Source organism: Symphodus melops (assembly GCF_947650265.1).
Source record: "Symphodus melops genome assembly, chromosome: 10".
Lineage (NCBI taxonomy): Eukaryota > Metazoa > Chordata > Actinopteri > Labriformes > Labridae > Symphodus > Symphodus melops.
The window spans coordinates 23,899,378-23,927,189 of NC_136700.1; the positions used below are offsets into that span (position 1 = coordinate 23,899,378).

At 44.5% G+C, this 27,812-nt stretch overlaps 1 protein-coding gene across 7 annotated transcripts in view; it reads right to left on the reverse strand.

Moving 5' to 3' along the window:
- Positions 1-27,812, reverse strand: part of myo18ab (myosin XVIIIA b) — a 96,925-nt gene that overhangs the window by 37,958 nt on the left and 31,155 nt on the right. For 6 of the 7 annotated variants that reach the window (XM_079354717.1, XM_079354716.1, XM_079354715.1 and 3 more), the window contains 19 exons: positions 26,836-27,012; positions 26,466-26,676; positions 24,478-24,620; positions 24,278-24,378; positions 24,039-24,102; positions 23,220-23,364; positions 20,404-20,574; positions 20,018-20,108; positions 18,316-18,508; positions 16,770-16,856; positions 14,736-14,877; positions 14,335-14,494; positions 13,941-14,127; positions 13,491-13,698; positions 13,172-13,281; positions 9,345-9,410; positions 4,393-4,521; positions 652-795; positions 240-329 (listed from right to left, as the gene is read on the reverse strand). In XM_079354717.1, the coding sequence (XP_079210843.1) occupies positions 240-329; positions 652-795; positions 4,393-4,521; positions 9,345-9,410; positions 13,172-13,281; positions 13,491-13,698; positions 13,941-14,127; positions 14,335-14,494; positions 14,736-14,877; positions 16,770-16,856; positions 18,316-18,508; positions 20,018-20,108; positions 20,404-20,574; positions 23,220-23,364; positions 24,039-24,102; positions 24,278-24,378; positions 24,478-24,620; positions 26,466-26,676; positions 26,836-27,012 (2,619 nt within the window). Of the gene's footprint in view, positions 1-239; positions 330-651; positions 796-4,392; positions 4,522-9,344; positions 9,411-13,171; positions 13,282-13,490; positions 13,699-13,940; positions 14,128-14,334; positions 14,495-14,735; positions 14,878-16,769; positions 16,857-18,315; positions 18,509-20,017; positions 20,109-20,403; positions 20,575-21,462; positions 21,475-23,219; positions 23,365-24,038; positions 24,103-24,277; positions 24,379-24,477; positions 24,621-26,465; positions 26,677-26,835; positions 27,013-27,812 lie in introns of all 7 variants that reach the window. The other variant, XM_079354713.1, reaches the window with a different exon arrangement.

A 27,812-nucleotide genomic window follows, 5' to 3' on the forward strand; every position in this document is an offset into this window, starting at 1 on the left:
CGGTTTGTTGTCACAGCCAGGACTACACTTGTCTTCTGATTCTCAACAGGATTTTTAGAGAAATCTATTCAACTAATGTCGAGTCACACGAGCAAATTTGACTTCTTTTTTTTTTTTTTTTTTTCTTTCTCACCTGTCGAACCTTTTTGAGTAACTAGGATCTTTTTGTCCTCACTTTCCCTCCAAATGTAAACCGTATACTCACAGTAAAGGGCTCAGATCTGTTTGTTTAAGCTTACCCGACTCTCAAGCCGATCGGTGTTCAGTCTCAGCTCGTTCCGCTCTTTTTCCACCTTGTCTAGTTTCTGCTTCAGCAGCTGGATCTCCTCCTGGAAAGAAACAAAGCAACAAAAGGGTCTAATTGTTCATGACACAGGGGGAATGAATCATCAGAGGGGTTTTCTGAGTCTCTTCCTTGTGACTGACATCTAATTTTTTTTACCAGAAGAAGCACAATGGAGCATTAGAAAATAAAATTAAAGAAATAGTCATTAAGAACTTTTAAATAGCTGTTAAACGTCAGCTTTCTGTAGAAGAGGCTCAACATGTAGGTGAGTTACATTTCTGAGATTAAATTAAAAGAAAAAGACGGAGGAGAAGAGACTCCTCATGTTCAGCATTGTGTGTGTGTGTGTGTGTGTGTTGACTCACGTCCTTGCCGCGGATCTGCTCCTCGGTGAGCTGCACCTCGATCAGAGGTCTGACGGTGGTGAACAGCTTCCACCACGGCCAGCCTTTGACGCCGCGGTTCTTCTTTATGTTCTTCTGGATGCAGCGGATGGCAAGATCCTGGATCTGTCTCACACACACACACACACACACACACACACACACACACACACACACACACACACACACACACAGAGGAGAGGACACAAAGTGCATTGTTATAACTGTAGCTAAAGGTGGTTTAGCTGGTTGAAAGGTATGAATAAGTTCATCACACCAGTTTCATCAGCAGCGGACTCACATGAAGGGTTTTCTACAAGGTCCGGATGAAAGAGACGACTTACAGAGGTTAAAGAAACTCTGCAAGTAGAGATGGGACCAATCAAATCCTATATCGGTACCAGCTCTGATATCGATACACGTACGTATTGGATATCGGCTTTCATTCTCAGCTGGCACAGTCTCACTCTGATTCTCACATTTTTTGGCGCTTTAAAAATGGAGGAGTTTGAAGAGTACCGAGGAGGTCCGCTCTGACCGCATTCAGTATGAAACCACTCGATGTTCACAGGGGTCGTGCACGCCGTCCGCACCGAGCGCTAGAGGCATGAATCCGGTTTACGAAGCGTCAACACATCGTCTCCATGACGACGTTCAGCCTCTTCTCCAGGATGAAAATTAAAGCTCTTAAACTGCAGCTGTCTGAAAATCCAGACAGCTGCTGCTGCTTCCCGTTTGTATATGATGACAGCACAATGCAATGCTGGGTTTAATTCAGCCTCACACATGCTACCAACAACAACAATACACGTCATTAGTTATGATATCATATATATTAGAATATCAGAACCAGTAATGGTATATGTATGTATCAGAATCGGATCAGAACTGAAAACATTGGATCAATAAATGTCTTTTTGCTAAATGATCTTTTTGTTTTCCCTTTCAGAAAACTGACTTGTTCTTTTCAAACAGGGAGAGAATTAAGAAACTCCTCGAAGAACAGACAGATTCAGATTGAGACACCGGAGAAAACGTGACCGATAATCGAGTGACTTCGAGAAAAGTCCGTGGACGTGACTGAAGGCGGGGAAAGACGAGTCTGGATGAAAAGAAGGATCAGCAGGTTGGCAGTCTCAGATGAAGACCTTTTCCCCGTGGTCCTCATCTGAACACTTTGACACACTTTCTCGTCTGCTTCCCACACTCCTCCCGACCCCGCCGGACAAGAAAAGACTCCACGCTCAGGCCCCGTCTCAGCAGGAAGAGCCAATCAAGGAAGGCTTTCAGCTCATATTAGACTGATTAAACTTTGTCTTCTGCAGGGGGGAGCAATCTTGAGAATCAGGAGATTTCAAATCACGTTTCCACATAACACAGGCAAGTTTTTTCAGGGCAAAAAAGACTGCAAAGAAAGAAGCTTTTGAGGGCTGAAGGGATGACAAGGACTGTACTTAAATGCAGGTAATGAGAACAAACCAGGAGGCTGTTTTTCTAACGTCGTTCGGCTTCTCTAACTACAGGAAACGCTTTGACGTGACCAATTTGGAAGCACGATTCTCAAAGCTTTCCTCCACTTGTATTTTTACTTGATACGACACAAACCTGATGTTTACTCACTCTGTCTGATCTTTAAAGGCAGCAGCTCGAGCACGCGGCTCCTTCCATGGTCAGTGTTCACCTGCACGGCCTCAGACTCAGGTAATCAGAGAACCGGTTTGTTTACTGTGGTTACATGGTTACTATCAATCTGTTTACATGAGGCAGCTTAGTTATCGGGTGTCTCACTAACGTGTGAGCTCTTATTGTGGAAGCATGGCTCTTTGATATCTGCTGAACTAATAAAGAAAAGGGGTAATACGTTGAGTTTGAAGGTTCACATGCTCTCTCTCAGTCAGTCTTTTAGAAAGAACAACGCTGTGGGGGAAAAGTGTACCTGTGTCCTCTGCCTGTCCTTCACACCTCACTCCATGGATGCTGCTACAAAGGCTCCAATGTACACACACAAGCTGAGTGAGCCTGAGCACACCTGCTCCCTGGCGGGGGGGGGAAGGAGGTGGGTCAGGGGGGGGAGTTCTGTCTTTAGGCAACTATTTAATTAGGCTCAGTGTTGGTTGTCTGGCGGAGGAATCCCCCATGATCCTCCTCTCTCTGTGCACTGTTCCCCCCTGAATGTCAAAGAGATGGAGACAGACTGCTCGGCTTCAAAGCCTTCAGCGGTTCTCTTCTGTTTGTCTTCCCCTCCTCGGTGAGCTTCACTCTCCTCGGTTTCCTCCTCTCTCCTCCTCCTTCTCATTTGTTCTACGGAGCTCTTTGAACCCCCCCCCCCCCCCTTTACCCGGGCAGAGAGGCAGGTGGGGGAGGAGTTGGGAGGAAACGAAGGGATGCTCCCCTGAGCAGGAGGAAGGCTTCATGGAGGAGCAATCGGATTGATTTTGTGTTGAGTCAATAAAAACAGAGTCAGAGTGAAGAACTAGTTTCAGGAGAAAAACTACAAGTTTGTTATTTTTTTTTATTTTCTAATTTGGTAGATTCTGAACGATTTTCTAAAGACAGGCTGCTTACAAAAAAATAAAACACCTTCACAGAACAAAGTCACATCTGCCTGTCAGGCTTCTTCTTTTTAGTTCTACTGTGAGAGAAATATTCATGAATAAAGATGCAGAGAGTGTTCTCTTCTCATTTAGCTAAAATGTCTCTTAAATTAAAAGTCCGCAAAACTCCGCAATCTTCATTTAACAAAACCCAGTTTTTGACGACTTCAAAGCATTTTTTCTCTCCTCCTAATGTTGAAGGTCTTTCTGAGTTTATTGCTGCTCTCTGCAGAGATGTCAACAGTTCTAGAAACAACCTAATAATAATATTAACCAGGAGTGCAGGGCCTGAAAACTTGATGAGTAAACCGCCTAAGAACCAGGACAAGACGATGACCCCGAGACCTGCAGAGCTGCATTAAAACAACATCAAGTCTGAGTGTTTTCCTGCTCTCTGGTCCGAATCTAACACTCAGAACAGAATCCCAACAAAATAATGCTCATTAGCAACTGGTTGCTAATGGTTGCTAATGACGGCCACAACAAAATGGACCTAATTCCAAACAGCATCAATTAGACGAGATTACTTTTTCCCCCCGAGAGATGAGGCTCAAACCGAGTCGTTCAGAGGAAGCGGACAAGTGAACTCTAAATGTCCTTGAAAAGTAATCTTAGTTGGCAGGATGGAGCTCGGCGAGGGAAGGAGAAAAATAAAGTGAAATGGTAATGAAAAGGCGGACGAGGATCCAAAGTTTAATCTCCTCACAAACGCACACTATCACACACTTTCAGTAGACGTAAAAACAACCCCAAAAAACTGTGCAGCAAATAAAATGAGTGTTCAAATTAGAAATACTCCCACTAACAACTTCAAAACTTCTGCAAAGGAACCCACAGAGAAAGTCAACAGATCCCTGCAGGCATCTCTAAGAGTCAGACACAAATAAAGGAATTGCATTTCACAGCAACAACACACACGCACGCACGCACGCACGCACGCACGCTTTGGGTGAATCATCCAAAAAGCTCATTTGGCTTCAGAGTAAATGTTTCTCTTGGGGTCTGATCTGCTTTCATCTCTCTGCGAAGCGGCCAATAAAGCTGAAACACCCCGAGACTCTTTAGAAAACTCTTTCACTCAGGGTGAATGAGACAGGTGAAGCCCTTCCCGTGTGTGCGACAGGCTCACCTTTCTCTTCTTGAAGGCCTGTCGGGCAAGGTATCCTCTGCAGGCGGCCTGGAACAGAGAGATGTTCCTCCTGGTCTGAACATCCCGCTGCTCCTCCAGTCTGGAGAGAGTCCCAGCTCTGAAGAACACCTGCAGCAGGAGGGAAAAAGTTAGCCATCTATAGCATACTTTTCTTTAAGAACAAAGAGAGACATGGCCATGGACATATAAAGCCATCACACATTTCTCCTCTCAGCAGAGGTCTTCCAGAAGCCAGCCAGTTACAAGCTGAGGAGAGACACCCCCTCCTCCTACCATTTTCTTTACTAATACATGCATAAAAAGTTTTGGCAACTTCAAAAAGGTTAAATAAGTCTCAGAGCTCCTCAGAACACGTGAGTAAAGTGTCACCTCATCATGCCTATAAACCCCTCTATTTCAGCCCCGCTAAGAAAAGGCTGTTTCTGTGACTGTAGCTTTAAATATGTAAATGAGCTGTGTCTGACCACGCCCCCTCTCTGGAAGGGCTCGGGTGTACTCGCTGCTTTCTGGCTCCATGTCCTATTGTTTACGGTGAGAAGGCAGACTCAGAGGGCAGAACAAACACCTAGCTGTGGGAGTGTCACCCACCTGGGGGAGGGGCTACTGCTCTTTGTGATGTCATGAAGGGAAAATCTCCAAACGGCCTGTTTGAGCACACATTTTTTGAGAGGTGGCGCAGGCTAGAGATGGAGAGGATGGACTTTTGTCATTAAGGGGGGGTTTCTAGACAAGCTAGTGACGCATATTAGTGTTAGGAACGATGCATGAAAAAAATACAACAATACTCACTGGTGCTAAAAACTATTTCTCATTTTTTGGTCCTGACTACTACTTTTCTCACCCATCCTCTATCTTTGATATCCATCTCTAACGATTGGGCCATCAGTCGTGCTTCTTCATGAATACCAATGAGCGCACATTTTCATTTGGACTATAAAAGAGTTGAGACAGGCTGACACTGACCCCTTTAAAAGCCCACATCATAATGTCAAATACTCCTCCTGGATCATTTGTGTCTGAGAGGAGACAATGCTCTGTTCCTCCGCCTGAATTAGCCGGCAGCTCTTTGTGGAGGTAGATTCATTAAGGGACAGTTGAGTGACGCTTTGTCCTTCATAGGAAAGGACTGCTCCAAGCTGCAATTTTAAGAAGTGAGGTAGATAAGGAGAAACAAAAGGTGGATGCTTGAAAGTGTCAACCTTGTGGCTGTAAAACAATGCTGTCTGTGCAAGTCGATATTTATCCAACCTGACATGCACTTTGAGTTTTACCCCCCCCCCCGCCCGCCCGCCCAAAGATTGGTTGATCGTTGAGAGGACTGTTTGTTTTCTTGGCTTCTGTCCAGTCAGAGCGCTTGTACACTACATGTCACATCCCCCCAGTCACTCACACATACACACACTTATGCACAGCAAACTACTCCCGCCCAGACACATTCACACGCTGCCAGCTATTCCAGTGAGAGAAACTTAGGTTTCATTGTCGTGCCCGAGGACACTGGATTCTAAATGTCACCAATTTTTTGTTTCTCATTCTTTTCTCTCCATCTAAATGGACTCAACCCCTGAAATAAATCGGCCTCCACTGGGAGAAGCTGCTGAGGGCTGATGATGTCGAAGCAGCCAGGGAGGAGATAACACATCTGGCTAACATGAGCTGCTGAGCTCCGTGGAGAGCCGTTTTTTGTCAGGGAGGGCCGGCTTTAATGATTCAGGCAGAGAGCCACAGACGAGCTGGCAGAGAAGCTCAGGGGCAGTTTGGCAGAGAGGTGGAGAAGACACAGCAACCTGCACAGTCCCTGCCTTATGAGTCATCAGCGACACTTTCAATCTGAATGATAATCAGTCCTTTCACCAGAGTAAGATGTAGTGTATTGTGAGTATACCTTACAAAAAGGTTAAACTGCTGGTGTTTGAGGCGGGACATTGAGCATTCATGGTGTTGCAATTTGCTCTTAAACTATATGAACATAGATCCCAAGCCTCTAGCTCCCTCCATTGAAGGCAAAACACCCCCCACACTGATGACGTCACCAATGTGTGTTAAAACGTATTTGCTGCAGTTGTCACTATTCGTGATTTCACACTTATAAAAAACTCCTGCCAGACTCCTGGATTTTTTTCTCTGCAGCACGTCCGGATGAGCTGATGTGAGAACGCAGCAGAATATTCTCTGGAGAGTTCATCCCGAGCCAATAAGAAGGGGGCGGAGTGACGTGTATATCCTGTGACTGAGGTAATGAAACGGCTGCATTTTACTTCATGTTCATCAGGATGTTCTCCTCCGTTTGTTTGGTGACATTGTGATTCCGTTACGCTCTACACAGCATTGATATAAAAGCAAACAGTCTTATTATAGCGGACTCTGCTGCTTCACCCACCTGCAACTTACGCATTACATTTTTTGCAGAATTTGACTCAGGTCTCGTCAGTAGTAGGAGCTCCAGATGATTAGGCTTCACTTTTGGGGGAGCTGTCATGTCGTTCATGTTTTATACAGTGTGTATGGCTGCATCAGGTTCACACTGATTTGACTTACGTATTTCTAATTAATCTGTGTAAGCAGTTTCAGTGTCAATTTCAAATGTAGGACTTTTATGTTTTTTAATATAATATTGTAGCCATTCTCCTTTATTTGTTTTTCATTGTTTTTTTATAAGAAAAAATATAAACCGATATAAAGTGAAGACAGCATTAGTCAGTAGATTTTAATGCCTAGCATCACTTTGCAGGTACGCCCACTTTAAATGTGACTGTTACTGTGAGCAGAAGTGACTGATGCAGAGCTAATGTAAAGCTGGAGTGTTAATAATATGCTATTTTTCCACTTTAAAGGAGCTCATTTATTCATAATTCAGACCGATTCCCCCGCTGTAGAAAGCAGACAGTGTAATTAGAGGAGTAAGTAGCCCACTGTGTGGGCTGGTGGCTCTTTGCCGTTCTGTGTGGGTCGGTTGGACGTGTGTGTGTGAGTGTGTGTGAGTGTGTGTGTGTGTGTGTGTGTGTGGGTGGAGTCTGCCAGTAAAACAAGAAGCAAAAGTTCTGATTTGAAACTTTATGTGAACTCGGGAAAAGTAACACGAAGACAAGGTTAAACTCTCTGCAATATCTGCCAAGGAACCTCTCTAATTGACAGCTCAAGGCCCTGACTGTTCTTTATTCCACAGACATTCACAGATCTAATTAACAAAACCATCAGCCTGTCTTTTTCCTTCTGATTAGCCGTGTGTGTTTTTTTTTTTTTTTTATCTCAAAGAGTCGGAGTCTGGCAGCGTCTGACTCGGTTAGGGTCACAGATACAGAGAGCAACGAGGATCAGCTCCTCCTCCACATAAGAGAGAGAGAGAGAGATTAAAAACAACACACGGCAGGACTAATGAAGGTGAAAACGAGAATGTGAGGAATCAAAACAGCAGCGACTTTGGCAGGGAGGTAGGCGAGGAGAATGGAAAATGTTTCTAATTATCAGTTTAATTGAGAGTGTCACTGTGTGAAAGGACGTCAGGACTTAAAGGCAGGTCTCTCCTTGACGGTGACACAAAAGGCACGGCTGTCAAAAGCGTCTGGACTCGACACGCTGCCTGCGCACAGAGGCAGGCTTAAGCGTGATGTGATGTGAAGTATGGAGTGTTTATGAGGGTCTTCATGGTTTCCTGAAAGGAACTGGACACTGCCTCTAAGTGAATATGTCAAAAGAATTATGTTTTCCGGAATACAGCGGGTAGGGGGGGGGGATACTTCTTAGGGGTCTTTGGGGGAGTGACATGGCACCGGGCAAAGTCACATTGTGGACGCTCAGTCTAACAGAGGGTAGGTTGTAAAAGAAAAAAACAAAAATTTGTTCTTTTAAATTTAAGGAGACCAACAACAATTTGAGAAAACTTCTCCAGATGATGTTTAAGATTAGAAACGTGTTTTGTTTTGGGAAATGTGAATATAGTTTACAGTCTATTTCTGTAGATTTGTAGAGTTGGCAGTTGCAATAGAAAAAGCATCATACAGAAAGGTGCAGCACTACAGAAACACATTTCAACATAATAGTTGGACAGATATAAACAAGTCCTCTCTCAGGTGTTGGATTCAAACTAGGGCTGTTGAAATATACCAGTTAACCGTCTTTAAAAAAAACAAAAAAAAACACTGATTATGTTTTAAGAATAGGCAGACGATAATGCAGTGTAAATAATTGGTTAATATTGGGGGCAGTGGTGGTTCTTTATGCTGGTTGCTTCCAGCTACAAAAAGGAGGGAAGACGAGGAAGACAAAGACCGTGAGCAGCTAACTAGCTAGCAGCGCTAATAATGTTGGAAGAGACGCTAGATGGAGTTGAGGTATTATTTATATATATATATATTTTTTATTAACCTATTACCATAACACTAGTTAAATGTTGTGTCAAAGATGTTACGGAGCCAGCTGCCACTAGGAGGGGTTGTAGCTCTACGGCTGGGATGTAAACAAGCGCAGTGGACAGATGGCGTCTTATTGGAGCAGCTCGGGTAAACTGGAGCACAACCACTAAAGCAAAGCGTAGCAGATGAGGACGTTAGCCTGCAAGGTCGACTGAGGCCTGGTGGCGATAGCACTGCTAGCGTTAGCCAAAAACCTGTTAACTTAGCTAGTAAAGAATTCAATGAACAGTTTCAAACAGCATTTCAAGAGCTCACATATCAAGTCAAAGTTTACTAAGTGTGCACATACATATTTACAGTAAACATGTAATAAGGTTTTATACCGTGTTTCGCTAGGCCAAATTAATTGTGCTCAATTGTGACGGTTTCTTCAAGCGTTTTCTTTACTTTAGACGACTCATCCAAATTTAAATTTCCCTTCAGTGGAGAGGAACAGTAGTTGCTAGGAACATCGCTAATGGTAGCAGTGTTTGCATGTATGTAGAGATGTAAAAAATGTGCACGTGTGACTCCACTCACCCGGCTCAGCCCCATGGTGTGACTGCTCTTCTCCAGCTCCAGCGACTCCAGCAGCTCCTCTACCGCCTGCAAGCATCACAACAGAGACGGTCAGCAGACAGAAAGCATCACCGTCTGCTCCTGGTTTCTGTTAGCATCCCCATCAGCACCAGCTAACACAAAAAACACACACCCAGCTCCCTCTGATCCGCCTCGGGGGATTTCAAAAGGACAGAAACGCATCTCAGGTCTTTTTCTGTCAAGTTTCATCTATTCTGTCGAGTCGACGTTTTAGGACAAACTGCACGCTGCAGTTTCTGCGGATCAGGGCTCAGAGGGCTTCTCAGGTTTGGCAACAGAAGATTAACAAACTTGATTAGTTTTCTTCAACATTTTTGATGTGTTTTTAGCTCTTTACTTTGGGACACTCTGAAGAACTCCTTTAAGGATGTTCATCCAGTGCCACCTCACCTTTTTAAAACCATGTTTGGTCTATAAAAAAAGAAAATCTTCACGTTTCATTAAATGGTGATTTCTTCTCTTGCAATGTCTTTACATTTGTGGTAGATTTGCAAAGACTGCACTGCAGACCACCACGGTACTGTGCTTTCTCATACTGTCATGTTTTTGTAGTTTTGTCTTATCTTCCAGAGAAGAACTACGGAAAGCTGAACTTTCCTCTGCTGAACTATTTTCACCCGTTCTCATTGAATCCAAACGTGACACAGAGTCTCTTCCCTCTTGTCTAATTAAGTCTTGTACTGAAGCCTCCTCTAAAATCACACAGGGTATTTCTCATATTTTACTATTTAACAAACTATTATTTCATATACAACATGTAGTCATGATAAATAATAGATCATGTACGCACTAAGGATGGGAGGAATGCTGCATGATTTACCTGAGGGTTCCTCACATTTTCAGACTGATCCAGAAATAATACCCATTTTTACATTCATTGTAAATTCATGACAGAAAATAGCCTAAATCTTCACAGATCCCCTCCTTCACCCCTCTCTCACTTAGCTCCCCCCGTCCAGAAGTTTAGCTTCCTGTGTCAGTGTGCCATGATTTTACCAGGGGCTTCTTCTGGCTGGCAACCAATGAATAAAAAGGGAAATTAAAAGTAATTATATGTACACACACGAACGTCTTCACACCATGGTAGCACGCAGATCGTCACTTGAAACTTTTTTTTTAAACTTTGCTGCTGCGTGCTTCTTGATGTTCTTATTTCTTCTGTCTTCTCTTGTAAGACCCAGATTGATCTGAGGACTTTCTCTGACTCGTGCTTTTGGTCCTTTTGACAGATACTTTCATCCTTGGACATCTGAGATGTTGCTCAGAGTATCTCAGGTGAAACTAATGAGAGTGAGACGTGATGGAGGAGGATGCTGATTCTTATGTGATGTGTTCGATGTCCTCTCTGTTTGTTTGCCCGGCCGCTCTTAAAAAAAAGAAGCTCCTGACAGGTACGCCGTCTGTCTGCTAAGTTCACACCGTGCTAAGAAGAGCTGACAGAACTGGGCTGCAACAAGCGAAAAAAAGACAATCACAGACGGGCTCAGCAAAAAGACATCCTTCCTCTGATCGCCTTCCTCTTCCTATACTTAAACTTAATTCTTCTTCACTTTTCTCAGTCTCAAATCGCCTCCTTTCATCCTGCTGTTCTCCCAAAAGATCCAGGTACCAAAACTACTTTCTGTTTTCTTCCAGTTCTCTCTCTGGGCAATGGCTGTCCATTCAAACTTATTTCTTTTTATATTCTGACACACAACAAGTAGCTTTTGAATTCATAAATATCAGAAAATATAACGTTCCTGGACAGAAAGGTTGTCTCATGAGCTGCAGAAAACTTTCATCCTCCCCTCATAATAGCTAATCACGCCTACAGTATGTTCAGAGCTGCTGTACCCGGGCGAGCTGCATGTAGAGGAGACATTAATCATATGCTCGGGGATGTTCCTTAACTGTACGGCCTCCTATACCGAAGGAACGCAAAGATAATGAGACAAGTGGAAGAAAAAAAAGTGTGGGAAGAGACGAGGGAATGGGAGGAGAGAGAGAGAGAGAGAGAGAGAGAGAGAGAGAGAGAGAGCTCTTCTTCTCGCCAGTAATTAATCAGTACAGTATCCGTATGCTGCCAGCCTGCACAATCATAATTAATTACACACAAGAGCGCTCTTGGAAGAGGAAGAGGACAGGAGCGAGGAGGAGTAAAAGGATTCTGTTCTCACCGAGAGATTAGTAAGTGGAGGGCAAAGAGAGAAATATCCAGACTCTAAAGATCAACATCCTACTGATTTTTGGCAAAGAGAATAACTCAGCTTTTTAAAGGAGCACTCAGTGATATAGTGTGGTTCGCTTTGACATCACGAGGGCCTCCGAGCGATGGGATCATCGATATCCACGCAGCAGATACGATACCTTAACTCCTCTTCGGTGTGGAATAAAGCTCGACAACCAGTGCAAACCACTTCTCACACATCTGCACTGTACGCTGGAGTTCTGTTACTGGCAGAGTATCATGTATACAACGGCTGATTGTGGGCGTCGCCATCTTGCAGTAGTCGCCATAGCTGCGGTGGCATGGCTGCGTCTGCTGCTGCCTGCTGACTGTGACAGCAGCATACATACAAAGCTGCTGATGGAGGAACCTTAAAGGGATACTTCACCTGTCTGTGTTAAGCTTTGTATCATTAGAAACCTGGTCGTGCATCCCGCCCTCATTTTCCCCTCGGTAGAAAAGTTCCGTATTTCTTTTGTGACAAGGAGCCTCTGGTGACGTAAAAATCGTCATTTTGTGTCATCTGAGGCTGTTTTGCTCAACAGGGGTGAAGCTTCATCGCTAGTTCCTCATATTTTCAACCGATTAAAGCTACAGACCAATCACAAATCAGTGGGCGGGGCTATGCTAACAGGCTCTGTGGAGAAAGCTGAGAAGAACAGAAAATGGCAAACAAAGTAGAACGTCACACTGATATGGACGGAGGGGATTTTGAAGGTCTTGCGGTCAAATTGGATGTTTGTGGCTATCTCCACGAGCCGCGATATAACGGCCAGCAGTTGAGGCTGGAGGAACGGGAGGCAGCTGTAGTGAGGACGCAGAGCCCGGGCCGGCTCGAGCTGGAGCAGACTGCTGGTGTGCTCACTGTTTACCCATGGACACAGACAGAGAGTCTCAGATTCAGTAGAGGAAACGTCCGTATGTGTCGTAGACAGACACTGTAGCTTCAGTGGGAGGGTGTTGCATTCTGGGAATTGTTGTCTTTCCTCCACATAAGCCAACCCTGAGGCACTAACTTCAAAAATGATTTCACATTTCTACTACACAGTGTATGTGACCCGATGTCACCACAGATCCATGTTTCACAGCCGAATCATGCCTTTAATCAAGCAAAACAACACTTTGATTTAAACATATCAGACATCTTTAAAAACGACCCGACGACCTTCCGGAGAAATAAAGACTCCTCCTACATGCCGAATGAGTGATGAAGCGTGCTTAATGTAATGTAATTCTGCTGGCTAGTTAATCAATTAACAGCTGCAATCAAGCTTGATGCATGTTTAAAGACCGTCACTGTGCATGTGTTTTTGTCTGTGATGATTCATGCAGCTCTTTTCTGATTGTGATGCTCGTAGACAATGTCATTGGACTAATTAATCAGCCGGTGATGAACAACTGAATATGAGCTAAAGGTCACTCAGGGTAGGCTGTAAAAGTCATAACCATTGGATCCTCTCTTGGTGAGTCTCTATTTCAGGTCTCGTGTCTTGAATGAATTGATATTTTTTGGTGTTATTTGGTACAGGTGTCTTTGCCTCTAACCCCGCACAACACTCACCCTCTTCTCGTCCGTCACGATGTAGTTCCGTCCGTGTTTCTTGGTCAGGTGTGGAGCCAGGACATCAAACCTCCTCCTGAACTCAGAGAACACCATGTGGTCGGGGTATCCTAAAAGGGAGGTCGGAGGCGGACACACAAAGGTCAGACGAGCGTCGACGGAGCCAACAATGTCAACCGTAAACTTTTACAGCGAACACAAAAACAAAGCCAGAAATAAACTGACTATAAAAAAGTACAAGCACAGAGACGTTACGATCCAACATCAACTTCTGTTCAGACATTAAAGCCAAGGTCAAACACCTTCACTTCTTCCTCACCTTGTCTGTAGATCCGCAGGGCGTCCAGCAGTTTGGACCCTCTGAGCTGAGCTCTCAGCAGATCCACGTCCAGAGTCATGAGGCCGGAGTCGGAGCTCTCTCCGTGGGTGACGCGGGGCTCGCCTCCTCCACCCACCGCCTCGGCTTTGGGTAACAGACAGTGGACGAAGTGAACCCTGGAGCGACGCACCATGTCGATCAGAGCGTCCTGAACACACACAGAGAGAGAGGATGATCAGATGACTGGTTTAACCCGTTTTCTATCGTCTGAACCCTTTCAGCATGTTTCTGTCATCAATTTTTCACGCTTTTGCACGAAATAATAAAATAAAATAAAAAATAAAAAATAAAAAAACATGTCTACTTTAACAACAACTTCTCGTTCCTTCCATCATGCTCTAAACCTGACTGGTGTTGATTTCTAGGAATAAAAAAAACATCTCCACTCACCACTTGTAGCTTGACCTGAATGCACAGACTCCTCTTCTTCACTGCAGCCACGCCCGTGGTGAAGGTCTTCCTCATGCTGGTGGCTCGTCTCAGGGCGAGCTGGGAGCTTCCCTCCAGCCCGGCGATGGAGCCTGACAGCACCGTGGCGCCGCTGGCCCGGCCCATGAACAGCCCGCTGATGTTCTTCCTGTAGAAAAAAAGGACAGGGTTCAAATGATCAATTATCAGGCGGCGATTGATTCAACAAAACAAGGGAGCGAATCAGAGTAAAGACCAACATGCTGGCCTGCGGATTAATTCGTTTTTATGTTTGGATCCCTTGTGTTACTTTTTTTTTTTTTTTTTGCAGCTAAATTTTTTTTCATAAAAACGGATTTCTTTCAGCGCTCCGTACTTCTGGGAGTCCTGCAGCAGCATGGCAGCGTTCTGGGCTGCAGGGTTGTTCTTGGCGTGGCTCAGCCAGCCCTGGGTGTTGTACTCCACCCAGTCCGTCCCGTGGCTGTGACCCAGCAGGAAGAGGAGGGGCTTCTCTCCTCGCAGCAGCAGATTGGCTCCTGAAACACAAACATGTCAGGAGGATGATCAGTCCGGTTTCTGTTTCAGAGAGAATACGTTCCTTTTTATTCTTAAAACTTTGGAATCAATCATTCATCTTTGGGAAACTTCCATAGTGGTCCATCTTTTCATTATTGTCAAAAGCTGTCGTGGCTGAGACGACGTCCGTGTTTTATACCGTCGATGGTTCATGGATGAAAGACTCAAAGAAAAAGCGGGACAGGCGAGCTGCTCTCTGACCTTTGTCGTCTCCCTGGGCAGAGCCGTAGTAGCTGAAGAGTCTCTCCAGCATGGTCTCCTCTGAACCTCCAGGCTGAACCGCCTCCTCCTCCATCAGCCACAGAAGACCCCGCGCCTCATCCGTCCGCGCCAGAGTACGAACCTGAGGCACGAAGGAACAAATGCAAACATTAGAAAACACTCGATCCCTCTTCTTCAAATGAAGCTTTATGTATCATTCATCCATCATCAGGCGACATGCAGGAACTGTGCAGACTAAGGAACAAATGTAAAACAGCAGGAGGACAAAAAAACAAAAAAAAATGTCTACAATGCAAACGTGTTCTGGAGTGTTCAGAAACATTTTGCCCGTTTCTGCACAGAATATTTTGTCCTCAATTTCGTCAAAGAAAACTGGACACAAACACCTGCCTTCTCTTTTTTTTTTTAACGTCCTTTTCTAATAGTTATATTTTTGTCTTTTTGATCAGACACAGCTCTAACGTCTACACCCTGAGCGTGTTGTGAGGAGGTCTGAAATGTTTACAGACTATTTAAAAAGAAGTCCTTCAGAAACAACAAACTTTGATTGAAAAGCTTTAGAAGCTTCGACGTGACTCCTCGGCGAGCCTCAGATCCCAAAGTGTGAATCTCTGCCTCTCTCTTCTTTAATGAGTCTATTCAGAGACATCCAATGGGACTGTGAAAGTTGAGCAGACTCTCTTAATGAGGAGATGCACCTCTTTTATGAGACGCTTTCAATCGTGAAAGGAGGTTAGAGCCTTTTCTCTCAAACCAGAGACGCTGCTGACGGGGAAATTCCACACACTTGAATTAGTCTTCTGATTTATCTCATCCGTCCATATTGAATGAAGTGAGATGTGTTGGTTGAATTTGGTAAAAATGTAAATGCCACTCAAAGCTGCAGAGGCCATGTTCTTAATCGAACAGGCTTTTTTTAAAGTTTCAGCCAATAAGAATAGAGAATGAGATTATTACTGTCAACTCGAGGACAACAAATCAGAGGAACTTGATGCCAATAAAAATGTCTGATGTGGGACAAATTCCAAAAGGGAACGGAGCGAATTGTAGAAAGAAATGAGCCAGAATCCTGCTGAGCCAAACAAACAGGACGGAGAGCTGGCAGAGCGTGAAGAAGATCATTAAGCCAGTTTGCATCCAAAAGTGAATATAAAGACACAACGCGAGTTTGAAACAGCAAACAGCTGGTGAGTGAACAGTTAAAGGAGTGTGTTCAACAAAACAAGAGCTTGTTATTGTTTGCATGTTTGACCTGCAGTGGACTTCATGATAAAGCATTATGTGTGACCTGACACCCCGCACCCAAATCAAAGGACAGCAGAGACTCTAAAATAAAAACAGATCAGCGAGTGGGGCGGTCAGTGCGTGAGCCCCATGTACAGAAGTCCTCCAAAATGAACAGGATCCTCTCTCTCTCTCTCTTTTTGATTTCTGACTCTATCCACTATTCCTTTTTTTCAGACTTTATCTGAATGTGTTAATTTCAACCTCCTGTCTGTCTCTCTTTAGCTGTCATCTCTAATAAAAGGCAAAAAGTCCCAAAAAGAAACCTCATCTTTCATCATTTCCATATAAACAATCATAATTAGTGACAGCAGTTATTAGTTGACTTTTTTCATTTGTTTTACCCCCCATCCCTTCTAGTTCCTGCAACCCTCTAGCGCCCCCTGGGGATCGGGCTCGGAAACCCCGCTTTATAAAAAGAATGAGCTAAACTGGCTTTATTACAAGACTCTTTGACTTTACAAAGCACACTTCATCTTCATCATTTCTGTGAGTGGACTCCACAATCCTGCTCCTGATGAACTGACACTAAATACAGTGAGTGTAGGACTGCAGCTCATGGAGCATTTTGTTTAGGCTTCATGTGGATCTGAACAGGTCAACTCTTCAGCACAAACACAACCTTCAGACGTCACACGTGGATCGTTCAGGGGGCAGCTGAAACACACACACACACACACACACACACACACACAGCTGAAAACAGAGACGGAGAGTGGAGTTTCTTACCAGAGCTTGAGTGGAGGCTTGGTCTATAGCTGCGACAGACACAGACGGACTGGACTCTATGTCATCTAAAGCAAGCTCTATGTTTTCCTACACAGGAGGGATAAAGGCTGAGGTTAGTAACCTACGGGAGAATCATCAGAGATAATCATCAACATGATACACAATGAGAGATTGGGTTGTTTGTAAACTGTGAATTTACTCCTCATTATCATTGAGTTCAGTCATCTCCAGGAAGTGCTGTAATCACTGCTCAGGGAGGAAGGATTGGTTTTTGCACCATGAGTTTGAAAAGATGCTAAATATGTATTAGAGATTTTCATGCAAACATGAAGCTCTACTTCCTGTTTAAAACATGACCACTCGATGCATAAAGGGGTTTGAATTGATCTCCCTGGTGTTTTAGATTTCTGTCAGCCAAACAAACAGACGCACGTGGAATCCAGTAAGTTTACTGGATTAAATACGAAGTGTTAAAAGTGTTGAAGTTCCTTCAATAAACTTTAGAGGCAGAGTCAGTAGCTTTTTTCTGGAAGATATGGTGCTGCTCAATCTTCACTTCAGGGCCTCCATACATGTGTGGTGGTGACTGTGTCTGCAGAGCTCCAATAATCAATATGCCGATATATCATTACGTAAAAAGCAATAAAAAAAATCGGTACGGCTGAAAAGCTTTGATGACAGTGTGAAAAGACAGTTGACCTTCACAATCACACCAGCAGATACAGATTTGGGATCCAGATATTTTTATGTATTTCGGATCTAAGATCTCTGAGGACCTGAATTGAAGTGTTTTAAGTTCCTTATGTTTTTACTCTCAACAACAAAGAACAAAAGTCATTATCCAAAATCAACGTATATCACCATGTGTATCGTATCGTGGGAAATACCAGCCCTCGTCCCCTAGCGGTATCTTGATGCTCTGCTGTGTTTTGGTTGGTTGGATGAATCGGGATATTTCAACGAGCCAATGACAGAGTGGATACATTTCAGTGATACTGTTCAAACAGGCGAATATGACGGACGTCGACGTAGCAGCAAAGAAGAGACTATATAATCATAGTGAGGGGAAAGACCACGTGGAAAAAGCTCGTTCCAAACACCAGGGTGAACCTGGTGTAAGCTTCGTCACAGCTGCTCTGCTTTCTGTCCGACAGGCAGGTGACAAACACCGGCGGTTAGCTTGTGCTAGAGTGCGTTAGCTTGCTGTGTAGCTACAGTCAGTAAACGTATAAACTACGTCCTGCAGTGAGAGAGCGCTTCTGGTGGCGGTGAACTTAGGAGGAGGGGCTTAGTTTGAATGTTGTGTTTACAAACTGCAGCGAAAAAGGCAACACCTATAATAAGTAAGTTTATGTAAGTTTTCAACACTTTGAGCACCATCTCATTTCCACTGATCTTCACTGTATTTATTGGCGAAAAAAGAAATCTAAAACCAAAACTGTCAGCGTGAACAGTCCCCTGAAAAGGAAGCAAATGAACTGAAGAGGTTTTCTGTCACAGAGACAAATACGTGCTGGTGTGTGTGGTGTGGTGGGGGCCTCAGCACCTCCTTGTATCGGTCGAGCTCTTTGACGAAGGTGCGCTCGTGGAACAGCGTCTGCAGCCTCTCCTGGGTGTAGTTGTGACAGAGCTCCTCGAAGGTGGCTCCTCGCTGCTGCTGAGCCAGACGAGGGTTCTGGAAACCCGGCGTGTCCACGATGAGCAAGGAGCAGAGCGAGTGCTGACTGGACTTCAGAGCTCTGATGGGAGACAAACACGACGAAGAGTCAGTGACGGAGGGTTTAATGAGGCTCGATCCGTTTACTCGGATAAAAGGACAGGAGTGTCCTGGGTGAATTGTTTTCCTTTTCTTTCTCCCCCTTGACTTTTTTTCTCCTCATTCCCTTCTCTTTCCTTGTTTCTTTCTTTCTCTCCTGGCTTCCTTCCTTCCTTCCTGTCTTTATAAGTAGAAGTCACACCACAAATGACTGAAGGTTCGGATTATTGTAGGACAATCTTGCATTTTTAGAAAACACTGTTCAAAGTCCACCAACATGAAAATGTGACTTTCCACTAAAATCTTGTTTAGTGTGAGTAACACCGTGTGTGCAAGCAAAACAAGAATGCTGCAGTGAAACATACTGAAACAAAGGCAGAGAAACAAATCTGCTGCATAAGAGATGAACAGCAAACAAATAAAACAACACATTGATTTCACAGTCATCTGAGCAGCACTGCCAAGACTAATTGAATAAAAGCTTCTACAGGAAGAAACAACAATAGAGAGCTGCAGACTGTGTGAAAAATCAAACACAAAACGTATTACACAAAAGCCTTATTAATGTTCCATTACTACACAACACAATGCACTCCTCCAGGCTGAGTTTCTTTTGAAGACTGTCCCTAAAAGGAGAATCTATACACACGCAGAACTTCTGATTTCACTTGTGTGGTTTGAATCGGAGCCTCTGCAGCTGAAGGAGAATTATTGGTGGGAAAAGTATGAACACTGTTTAAAAGATCTGAGAAAATGAGTGAAGTTAGAAGAAGTTGAACAGTAAATAAAGTGTGTGAACTGCAGGAAGTTTGAGCTGACGTGTACATGCATTTATATGTGACTCCAGCATTAAACGCCTCTAAAGCTCACATTAAATAAAATCCACGTAACCATATTTCTCTAACTCTAACATGTGTCTCTCGTCTGTCTACAAACCCCCCAATAATTAGAAAAGTCCATCCTCTCAGTCTTCTGCCAGGCCGTTTGGAGATTTCCCCTTCATGACATCACAAAGGGCAGTAGCCCCTCCCCCAGGTGGGTGACACTCCCACAGCTAGGTGTTTGTTCTGCCCTCTGAATCTGCCTTCTCACCGTAAACAATATGCAGCGAGAAAGCACCCACCCACCCGAGTCCTTCCAGGGAGGGGGCGTGGTCAGACACGGCTCATTTACATATTTAAAGCTACAGACACAGAAACAGCTTGTTCTGAGCAGGGCTGAAATAGAGGGGTTAATGCGTTGGGAACGAGGAGAATGAGTGACTTTTAAACTTGTTAGCGATTTTACTGTCTTAGACGGTTTACCAATAGTTTTATGTAAACTTTTTTTTCTTTTTTATGTTTTCAGAAAAAAAAGGATGTTAAGGGTGAATATCGTGACACTCAATTGTAATGTATATAGTGGTGACATATCGTGATGTGGCCTGCTAACTATGATTTGAATTCTCTTTTCAGACAACTGAAGCCACAGTCCACAATAATTGAGCTCTGACCTGTTAATGAGGGAGATGACGAGAGTGAAGAGCTCCGAGTACAGTCCAGATGCCATGGCCTCCAAACACTCCAGAGCTGTGACTTTTGAGCCTGTGAGATGACGAGGACAAGATGCAAGAAATCAGCGAAAAGAAACGCTGGCATGGAAACAAACCACCAGAGGATGACAAACAATCCTGTCATTCTTTTGGGGTAATGACCTCCAAAGTTTGTCTGAAAACTTTTAATGGGCTTCTTTTACATTTTTGGGTTACAGTCTCAGTGTTTGTTCAGGACATTTCAGGATTGAAGTTATTAGTTTAGACTGGACCTTCCTTGTTTTCAAGAACAACTTCCTGTTTCAGGGAAAGAACGTCAAATGATTTAACACGCCTGCAGTTCTTACCGGAGCCATCCCCTTGTCCGGCCTCGTCCGCCCCTCCTCTGAAGGAGGTGGAGTGCTGCAGGCCTTTGGCCTTGTGTTTAAAGATGGAGGACGACAGCTCCTCTAAGGTGCAGCCCAGCAGGTAAGCCGCCTTCTGAGCCCATTCGTGACGCGCAAACTGACGACGACCCGCTGAGAAACCACAACAAAAAAAACATGCTTTTAACACAAAGAATCTGAGGCAACAAGATTATGAAAGTGTCATGTAAAGAAGATGAAAAGATAAGGAAGGCAAAAGAGACTCAGGAGAGTTCAAACAAATGGCAGCTCTGAGTTTCAGAAGATATTTTCTCTATTTTGCTAAATGTAGATATTTCTGTGTAAGATGACGGTAGGAGTTGTGTGAAATCTGACAGATAAGGTGTCAAGATTCAGAATCTGAAGAAAAGACAGAATTTTCCAAAACAAATAATTACAGATAATAAACATTCATAATGACGATTAAGGCAGCCAATCATTGGTGATCACATCCCTCCTCTCAGTAATTGTGTTTGCATGAATCTGTGCGCGTCTCTTCATTTAGTCTGGAGGCGATTCAAAGCCCGAGTGCGAGCCAATCACAGAGCTCAGACACAGAGCCAGAAAACCAACAAGAGCTGCTGCCAAAAGCGCAACTTGAGGGAAATACAAGTTCTGTGGTGGAAAGTCACAACTCGAAAAAGAGGAGTGAAAGTGAACACTTTGCTTTGCACAGTGTGTTGTTGTTGTTGTGTAGCTGTGTGGAGCTGAACGTGGCCGACATGGGGAGAAATCACAGAGAGCGCTTTGAAAGGAACAATGAAGGTGTGATCCCTGTGATTTTCGTCTCAGGGAACAGAATCGGGCGAGACGGGGAGCAGGGACAAAACAACACGAGCAAAACGGGATGAAGAGAAGAGGAGGAGGAGAAACAATAAAAATGCTAATGAGCAAACACCTGGAAGGAACGATAAAGGCCGTAAGTGGAAAAAGAAGCAAACAAGGGAAGGTGTGAAGGAAAGTTTTTTAAGGTGAAAAACAAACAACTTGTGTTTCCATTACCTTCATCTCCGTCTGCGTTTGATAGGCGCAGCATGCAAACATGCAAGTAAAGACAAGAGGTTAGAGAGAACAGTTCATCAGGTCCATCAGTAAACACAAACATTAGCATTAAACAACAGGGACATGCGGCCCAGCAGCATGCTGAGGAGGATGGTCACAGCAGCCTGCTTTTAAAGGAGGAAAGGGTTAAATGAACTCCGGCAGGGTTTAACCACAGAGGAACAAAAGGAACAAAACCTCCTGCAAGTGCAGACTTTCTCAAATCTAACCATGTTGTTCCTTTCAAACTCAAAGATTGCTTTTGTTCCAAGACTGTTGTCATGTTGACCACACTGTGCTTGGACTACAAATTGGAACTACTATTTTCCTGCAAGCGCTGAAACAACAGCGAGGTGGCTGAATGTTTGTTCACTGTCCAATCGTTACTGGAGTGGCAGAGTAATCGCTGCTGGCTCACTGGGAAGCGCAGCTCAAGTTGGAGAATTTGGACAGTCTGAACAAGTTTCGGGACATGACTTGACAGATTGATTCGTTCGATGTTACAGCAGAAAAACAATTAAATTAAATCTGTACTTTCTTGTCCGCAGCATCAATTGTTCACGTTTTTTCGTCTGATAGCTGGGACACTGTTTGTGGTGGTTTTTACAGATGACAACCTTTAATGCTCTCAGGGTCGATACTGACTATTTCCAGTTCATGAGGCCGATAACATTTGAAAATAACGTATATCAGGGCTGCTCGATGATGACAAAAATCCTACTCAAAATTATTTTGATTAAAAATGAGAGAGGGGACACATTTTTTTTCATTGCATTTAAAGAGACACACACACTTAAACGGCGCGTTCTGAGAGAGCTGGTTTCTACAGGGTCACAAACCTCCCCTGCTGCTTGATTCATGTTATATTTAAACCAAAGCAAAGATGTCTCATTTAGAGCACAGCAGGACTGTCTGAAAAGGTAATAAAGGGGATAATATGTCCTCTTTATTCTCTTTATTTTGTTTCGTTTGTATATTTAGTGAAAGCATGGAAGAAACCCTCGTTAGAATCCTGCACAGTAACCGTGTTTTGACCTTTTATTGGAACAATGAGCCAGTGTGATAAAAGGCTGTGAAATAAGAGGATATGTGGAAGGATGTAGCTCATTGATGTATCTGAGCAACGTTCAGCAGACTGTGATGACGATGAACTGAAAGAAATCAGACACATTTAATTATCTTTTAAAACTGAATGAAGACTTTGTAATCTTGGTTTCAGAGGACCGTCTCTCGATGTCATCGCAGCATCTTTCGGGCGAGCTCTGTTGTCCTTCTTCTTGTTGCAGTGTGCCTACCGACAGTGTGTGCAGCCTGACACCTAGTGGCACTGTGTGAAACTACAGGCAGATTTTAAGATCCTTTGCATTTGATTCAGTTTAGTTTTATGGTGATCTGAGAGGGTCCATTTATGTTGGAGTAATGAGGCGATGCTTAGAAGGAGAGAGGAGCGATACGAGGAATCAAATAAACTAAACTGACGGTCCCGAGAAGGAGAGGTAAGGTGAGGAAACAAAGAACTAAGAAGACACGTCAGCTCCAAACGGCATGCGGGGAAGGAGCCGCAGGTCCGAGTCTGACCCTGATGACTACAGTCTGTGTGTACGCCTCTGAATCGCTCACCTAACCAGGGCCCAGGTGCATACGTATCTCAAGTAAACCTCCCTCTCATCCTGACATCATCAACAGAGGAGAATCCAAAGAGGAGTCTGTGGTCCTACCTTTGGTGGCCCCTGCGGCCCCCAGGTGGTAAACGGCCCCCAGGATGAGCCACAGAGCCTTCTGCTCCTCTGCAGAGATGCCGAGCACCTTCATGGCCGCCTGCAGCTTCGTGAACTGCTGAGAGGAACGCTGTTTGTCCTCCGGCTGTAAGAGAGAAAGAGGTTGAGACTCCACTGATCCAAAGAAGAAAGCAATGACTCAAACTCTTATTGATTGAATGAATGCAGCAGATCTGTCCGTCTGCTGGTTTTCAGGGTCTCTGGATGGATGCAGCAGGAAAGAAATAAAGTCAAAACACCAGTGTTACCATTACCACTGCTCATTTACATTTTCAATGAAGCTCAAAAGACCAACTTTCACATGTTAGTGAAGGAGAGCAGAAAGTGTAAAGAGGGAAAGAAAACACTGCCCTCCATATTTGAAGTTCTTTTCGTTGTTTGGTGTAAATACGTTTGGACTCAGAGAAGCTGTCTCGCTGTTCTGTCTGACATTTTGTTTGTGCCGTGTCATCGGAAGGACTCGTCTCTCCCTGACCGTACACTTCTCTGTGACTTTGACCCGTCAGGTTATATCCTCTCTGTCAGCTGTTTGATTGGCTCTGAGTCAAATATTCCTCCCTCTCCTCGTGTGAAAAGTGAAACCTGACACCGTGGGCTTCATGTCAGAGCGTCTGTTGTTGTTCTTAATATCAGTATCAGACTTAAAGATAAGAAGACAAGAGCAGAGTCTGTGTGAACATTTTGCTGGTGACTCCTAAAGTGTCACATGAAACATACAAAACGAGATCCGTTCAAAATCTAATTTCATGCTGTCATTACCTTGGACTGGGGGAGGATCCCAAAAGCGCTGTTCTCAGCCAGGTGGTTGAAGTGCAGCTCGGTCCTGTCAGAGAGGAGAAGAGGAAGAGGAGGGAAAAGTCAGGTGCTTGAGCGCGATTTCCCCCCGCTATTTTACTGACTCCTTTTAATCAGATACAGACAGAACACAGCAGGATTTCTCCTCAATGAAAGCAGGAAGTTGACTTCCTGTATGTTGTTGATATAAAGGCAGGAGTCACCTGAGGCTGCTGTCGGCTCCGGCCATCATGTAGTAAAAAACGTTGAAGGTGGACTCGGCCTCGGGTCGTCTGCTCACCCTCAGCTTCTCCAGCAGCATCGTCTGAGCAGGAGGAGAAACCAGTCAGCTGGTGTGAACCTTCTGCCTGTAAAACTCTTGTTTTCTGTTCCAGCTGTGATGCACACTGACGGGGTGTTTTACCTGGATGGAGGCGGACGCCACCTGCCCCGCCTGGTCAAAGTCGAGCGACACCACGTGGGAGAAGCGGCTGGCGTTGGAGTTCAAGGATGTGGAGCTGTTTCCGAAAGCTTCCAGGATGGTGTAGACGGCCTGCCACTTCTCAGCTGGGTCGTTCAAGAAGAAGACAAAGAAAAAAAAAAAGACAGACGAGGTGACAAACCGCAGCACGAGAGAGACAAAACGATGCTAACTGAAGCAGCTGCTATAGATGTGGGTCACCTGATAAAACACAATCCAACACCAGATCCAAAAACATCTTGCTCTCACTGTTTTTGTCAACAGACATATTGGCTGGTTCAGGTTTTAGAAAACAAACCCAGGTAAAAAACAGACTAACCCTTACAATCATCATTAATGGATATACCTTCAATCTGTAGATTTATCTACAATAAACAAGCTTACCATTGACCCTGTTGAAAATGCTGGAAAAGATTGTGCAATTTGGTGAATTTGTTTTGCAATTTCTGTTTTTTGATAATCATTTAATCCTTTTCAACCTATCATATAATCATAACTGCTTTTGTTTGCTCATACGTAATCTCATATTCTTGCAAGCATTGTCTTTTTTTTTTTTTTCTTTTGTTCTAAGTGATGATGTAACCCTGACAATGTTTTAGTAAACCGTATACAGCGATGAACCATGCACACACTTATGATAGCATGTGGTTTTTAGATGTTTGTACTGGTTTGAACTTACGAAAAGCGAAGAGGTTCATGAGTGAACTTGTGGTGACTTCTGGGTGAGAGGATGCTTAGATGTAACCTCGAGGTGGCATCAAGGTGTGAATGTGACCGCAGCGCAGAAGCAGATGCATCTGCAGCACAAGCCTATGCGATCTGAAGGTGACATCAGTGAACTCTGAATGCACCCGAATGCACCCAAACACACACACACACCCAAACACACGCACGTACATGCACACGCAAACGCACACACACACACACACACACACACACACACACACACACACACACACACACACACACACACACACACACACACACACACACACACACACACACACACACACACACCCCCCCCCCCCCCCAAACACACGCACGTACATGCACACACAAATGCACACACACACAAACATCCTCACTTAGGAGATTTCCAAAGGTTCGAGACAAAGAGACTGATTGGCTATAAAAATGCTTTGAAAATGTTGATCAGGAGTTTTTTTGGCTTTTGCTGACTGACTCCACGTCGCTCTGAACAAAATTTCCCTTTTTAGGGACTTAGTCTCTGAGACCGAACTTTTTGAAAACCCCGGAGTGCTTTGCCACTGGGTTTGATCTTTTGAATTTTTCTTTGGCTTGATTTTTCTTCTTGTATTTTTTTCACTGATTTGGTTTTGTATTGGGGATTTCTTTAAACTTTTGTCGAATTTTTAATCCTTTTTTGAATTTTCAATAAAATGTCATAAATCATCCGAAAACACTTTTTCTTGATTGGGTTTCTTCACGACGCCCCGTGACCCTCGGAGGGTAAGTTGAGACTGACCGCACTGCTGCACACAGAATACTGATTTTTCCACACCTCGTACCACCGAGCATCGACAGTAGAGGGGAGTAGCTGTGAAGGGGTTGTACTGGTACCTAATTATCCTACGGGACGGATATTTTTAGGCAGTAAATCCTGGCTGCGGTCAGTTGGACCATTTCTCTTCGTCTGGGTGTTAGATGATTTTATCGTGAGCTCCGAATCACCTGGGAATAGTAAGACTATTCAGTTATAACGGGTGAATTCATAGGATCGTGCCTTATTTATTTACCCATAACATGCGCGTCGAGGACGTGCAACACCCACAGAGATTAATTTGTTTGTCCTTTATGTGACCAGCTATAAGGCATCATAATAAAGTCCTGTAAAATGTCAGCTCTCCCACAGCCTGCGAGCTGCCCCTCTCTCTCTCTCTCTGTGTGTTTTGTGTTTTTCTCAGACTCACCAGAGAAGATTTTGCCCGTGCTCCCGGCGATGGAGACCAGGTACTGGACCAGGTGCTGGCAGTTGGTGGTTTTACCGCTGCCAGACTTTCCCAGCAGCACGATGGATTGATCCTGACGGGTGGTGAGCAGGTTCCTGTAGGCTGACTGAGCCACGGAGTAGATGTGGGGAGCCGAGTCCTCACGCCGACAGCCTTTGAACATGTGCATGACCTGAGGGCGAGGGGGGGGGGGGGGGCGAGGGGGGGGGATACAGAAACAGAAAAGTAGCATCTGAATATAAAGCCATTTCAGACTCAGCTTTCTTCCCATCCTGAATCACCCTGGACATTTCAAATCAACCTCAGCACTGCTTTCGACTGGAAAGCGTACCTTCTCAGAGTACATGGAGGGCATGCTGAGGGGGTTGATGACCACCATGTTGGGCCCGGCGTAGCTGTGGATGAGGTTTCCTCCGTAGCGCTGCCTCAGACAGTGCATCACACTGGATTCGTTCAGGTAGAGCAGAGAGGCCAGGTCCTCAGAGCGGTCGTACGACGGAGGGTTAGCCTGCACGGAGACACCAAGAGGAGGATGTTTAACATTCAGCTCGCAGCAGACGACCTGTGGACGAGGAGTTCTTGTGGTGTCGGGCTGAACTGACATAAAAATAAAAGCTGATATGAGTGACACGTCATCAGAGCCAACTAATCAGACATACTCATTTCTAACACGACATTACCTCTACCCCTCTGTGATTCATCTCTTTTGATCAGGTTCTCTGGATGTGGAGAGAAGAAGAGCTTCCTGGACGAGACAGATTAACGACGGAAGACGAAGGAAGCAGAACTTGAGGCGAGCTGATACACGTGGGCAGCAGAAGCAACTAGACAGAGTTTGTTTGAACACCAGTGCAAGATCATCAAGGAACAGTCTGGGTTCGAGCATTTCAAACACATGAACGCACCTGAACGCATCGTGTTTATTAGACAGGCATCAAACCGACCAGTTTGGCAGGAAGACGGCGCGTTTGGAAGGAAATCAGAAGAAACTACAATGTGAAGCAAGACAGACCGAGAGGTGGTCGGGATTTTTCATAAAGAGACAATTCATGATGGATTTCATGTTAAAGAAAGGATCCATGAACACAGCAGATGTTTAATAACGCTTTAAACTGAGGATGAAGGTTGTTTGTTTGAGTAAAACTAAACTGTGGCCGAGTAAACAAAGGTAAACAAACCGACCCCCCAGCTGTCCCCTGTGACCTTTCCCATGATTCCTTGTGGCTGCCAGCGTCCTCAGTGACCATCTGTGCTGAGCTCGAGGCTCTGACACAGACGCTGTGACAGGTGGAGAGCTCCTGATCACAG